This window comes from Colobus angolensis, unplaced genomic scaffold (assembly GCF_000951035.1).
Source record: "Colobus angolensis palliatus isolate OR3802 unplaced genomic scaffold, Cang.pa_1.0 Scaffold87, whole genome shotgun sequence".
NCBI classification, from domain to species: domain Eukaryota; kingdom Metazoa; phylum Chordata; class Mammalia; order Primates; family Cercopithecidae; genus Colobus; species Colobus angolensis.
The window spans coordinates 767,130-769,844 of record NW_012122598.1 but is presented as its reverse complement, the minus strand read 5'-3'; the positions used below and the strand labels follow the sequence as shown (position 1 = coordinate 769,844).

The 2,715-nt window shown below is 56.0% G+C and overlaps 1 protein-coding gene across 4 annotated transcripts in view; it reads right to left on the bottom strand.

Annotated features, from left to right (window-relative positions):
- Positions 1-2,715, bottom strand: part of ZNF385A (zinc finger protein 385A) — a 23,169-nt gene that overhangs the window by 7,835 nt on the left and 12,619 nt on the right. Inside the window, exon 1 of one of the 4 annotated variants that reach the window (XM_011930445.1) lies at positions 2,667-2,709. The exons of the other annotated variants lie outside the window; for them this stretch is intronic. Within the exon in view, the coding sequence (XP_011785835.1) occupies positions 2,667-2,696 (30 nt within the window). The 5' untranslated portion in view covers positions 2,697-2,709. Of the gene's footprint in view, positions 1-2,666; positions 2,710-2,715 lie in introns of those variants that run through there. 4 annotated transcript variants of the gene reach the window in all.

The window sequence follows — 2,715 nt, the reverse complement described above, 5'->3', positions numbered from 1 at the left end:
CTGTGTTAGCCAGGATGGTCTCGAACTCCTGACCTCGTGATCCGCCCGTCTCGGCCTCCCAAAGTGCTGGGATTACAGGCTTGAGCCACCGCACCCGGCCTGGACCTCTTAAAGGCAGCAACTTCTAGAGGGAGTAAAAGAACTCAGGAGAAAGTAGGAGCTCCTAGTGAATCATGGGGACTAAGTGGGGGGACCTAAGCACCTGGGCTGGCCCGAGGCAGCCCAGGGATCTTCTGAACCTTCTCTCCCTGATCATGAGGGTTTCTAGGGCAGAGCTGTGGGGCTGGGCGGGATTAGGAACCATCCCTGTCCCCACCCTGGGTCAGCAGACGTCTTTGCAGTCTCCTGCCAAGAGTTCACATGAGGAAGGGAGAGGATGGGAGTTTCTCTGAGGCTTTCTACTATCAGGGGATGAAACCAGGGGCTCAGAGGCATGAAAACTGCCTCCCTCAACAGTTCTCCTCCCTTTTAGCCTCTAGGAAGCTAGGGAGAGGCAAGACTGGAATGTAGCTGAGACTGAAGATTGGGGGATGGCTGGGCTCTCTCCTAAGAATAGGACAGAATTAGGACTGAAACCTTGTCTTCCAGGTGGAGGGATCAAGTGAAAAATAGTCGCTGGGGACTTGGGGTCTTTATCTCCTCAGCTGAGCCCGTCTCTGTGACAGGTCTTTAGGGCTTCCAGTGAGACACTGGTGAGAGAACGAGAAGTGGGGGAAAGCGGTAAGAGTCGGAAAAGCCCTGCCCTCTGGACTCTCCTTTGCCTCTCCCCAGTAGTTTCACTGGCTGGGTGGGGTTAATGTCAGGAAATGGGCTTTAGTATCCCTGTGAAATAGACGGTGGCCTCATCCACTCTGCTCCATTTGGGTAGTGCTGAAGGCAGGGACCATGACTGGGTTCAGATAACTGGTCTGACTAACAAGGTCAATCTCTTGGCCTACTCTTGGTTGGAAAGAAGCCTCTCTAAGGGCTCACTTTTTTTACCTCAGCTTCTCAGAAGCCCCAGTCACATCCAAGGAAAAGCCGAACAGGAGAACGGGTGTGTCTGTGTGTGTTAGGCAGGCTGTGATCAATCTGTGCATGGGTGGAGTGTGAATAAGTGTCATGCACTGTGCGTACATCATTTATATATCAACACTCTGTGTTGGGGGCTTTGGTGACACCATGAATGGTCAGGTGGTGTAATCTTCAGCTGTGTGTTTATCTGTGTGAATGTATGATGTGTTTGGCAGAAAGAAAGACAGACCAAGTTGGAGACAGGCTTTCATCAGAAAGGGGAGACAGACGGCTGCTCTCAGCTCCCAGTCTCCAGGCCTTAGTCCTTCCTATTTAGAGACCCCCAACTCTGTTCCAGAGTTCTCCTCAGCCCTGGGCTCCCTCACATGCTGGGTGGGGAATGGGAATTCAAACAGAAACTCAGTCTGGGCCAGGAAACCCAAGTTGGATGAAAACAGTAGGGAGAGAGGAGCAGGATGGAAGCGGAGAGCAGAGTCTCCTAGTTCCGTCTGTGCTCTGTCCATCATCCCAGCCTGCTCTCCAGAGGGGCTGAGGACACAGGACTCCAAGGATGACTTGTGGACTGGCCATCCCAGCATCCATACCCTGAGAATGGTTCCTGTCCTACCTGGGTCCTTCCTCCAGGGTGAGAACCTTAGCTCTTGCACAACCCCCTCCCCTGGTTTAAGTCTACAAACACCAACTAGGAGTGGGAGTGGGGAGTGGGGAAGAGGGCACCAGTGGAGTCAGGTGGGTGCTTCCCACCCTCCTCCAGCAACTAAGGAGACACCAGGCTGAAGGTGAGGACTCCTGGGCCCAATCCCTGCGCAGGTGGAATGTGAGCCACTGAAGTGCTGCTCCAGGCCAAGGTCAGGAGGCCCCGGTGACCTAGATGAGGGCTCCCTGGGGAGGGGTGAAGGCCAGCACCTCCCAGAGCCCATCTCACTCCAGAACCTCTTCCCTGGGATGCTGGCTTGGACACGGCCTGGAAAGGTCCATAAAAGAGTCCCCTCCCGCCTGCCCTCCAACAGTAGACATGAAGGGGAACCGCTCCCTGAAGCTGGGGCAAAATGAATCAGGAAGGGCAAGGGAGAGGGAGGGGGGAAACTAGATCAGGAACACGAGGGGTGCTATGATTATATTTCCTTCCATTGCCCTTTATCTGATGGAACCCGCTGCCCCTTGTGTGAGCACCCCACTTCCCCACCCACCAAAATTAAGATGAAAAGGGAAAGGTGGTGGAATCTCAGGGATGGGAAGACCTGAGGAAGGACTGAGATAGGAAAGAGAAGGAGCTAGGGGGTATGTACAGAGCAGGTGGAAGCTAGTGGGGGAGGGATGCTGGGAAGGGGCCGGGGCTGGAGAGGAGGGATCTGATCAGTGTGGTCATTGGAGGGCAGGTGTAGGACCTGACAGGAAGTCTGAAGATTTGGGGGACTCCAAGAATGTGGGAAGCAGAGGTGAGGGTATCCAGTATGGTGGCAGTAGTCTGGGGGCATGAGCTGGGATCCCGAGATTGGTTAGGGCCGCGCCGGTGTGGGGGATGGGCCGGACAACCCGAGGACCAGGCAGAGGAAGAGGTAGCCAGCCTCGCAGGGGCGGGCGGGGACGGGGTGGGGGTGCGCTGCGGCAGCCGCGGGAGTCAGGGAGAGAGGAGGGGCCGGGTGGCTTACCCTGCGAGACCCTAGGGGCCGCGGCTCCATGGCCCGGGGTAGCGGACCC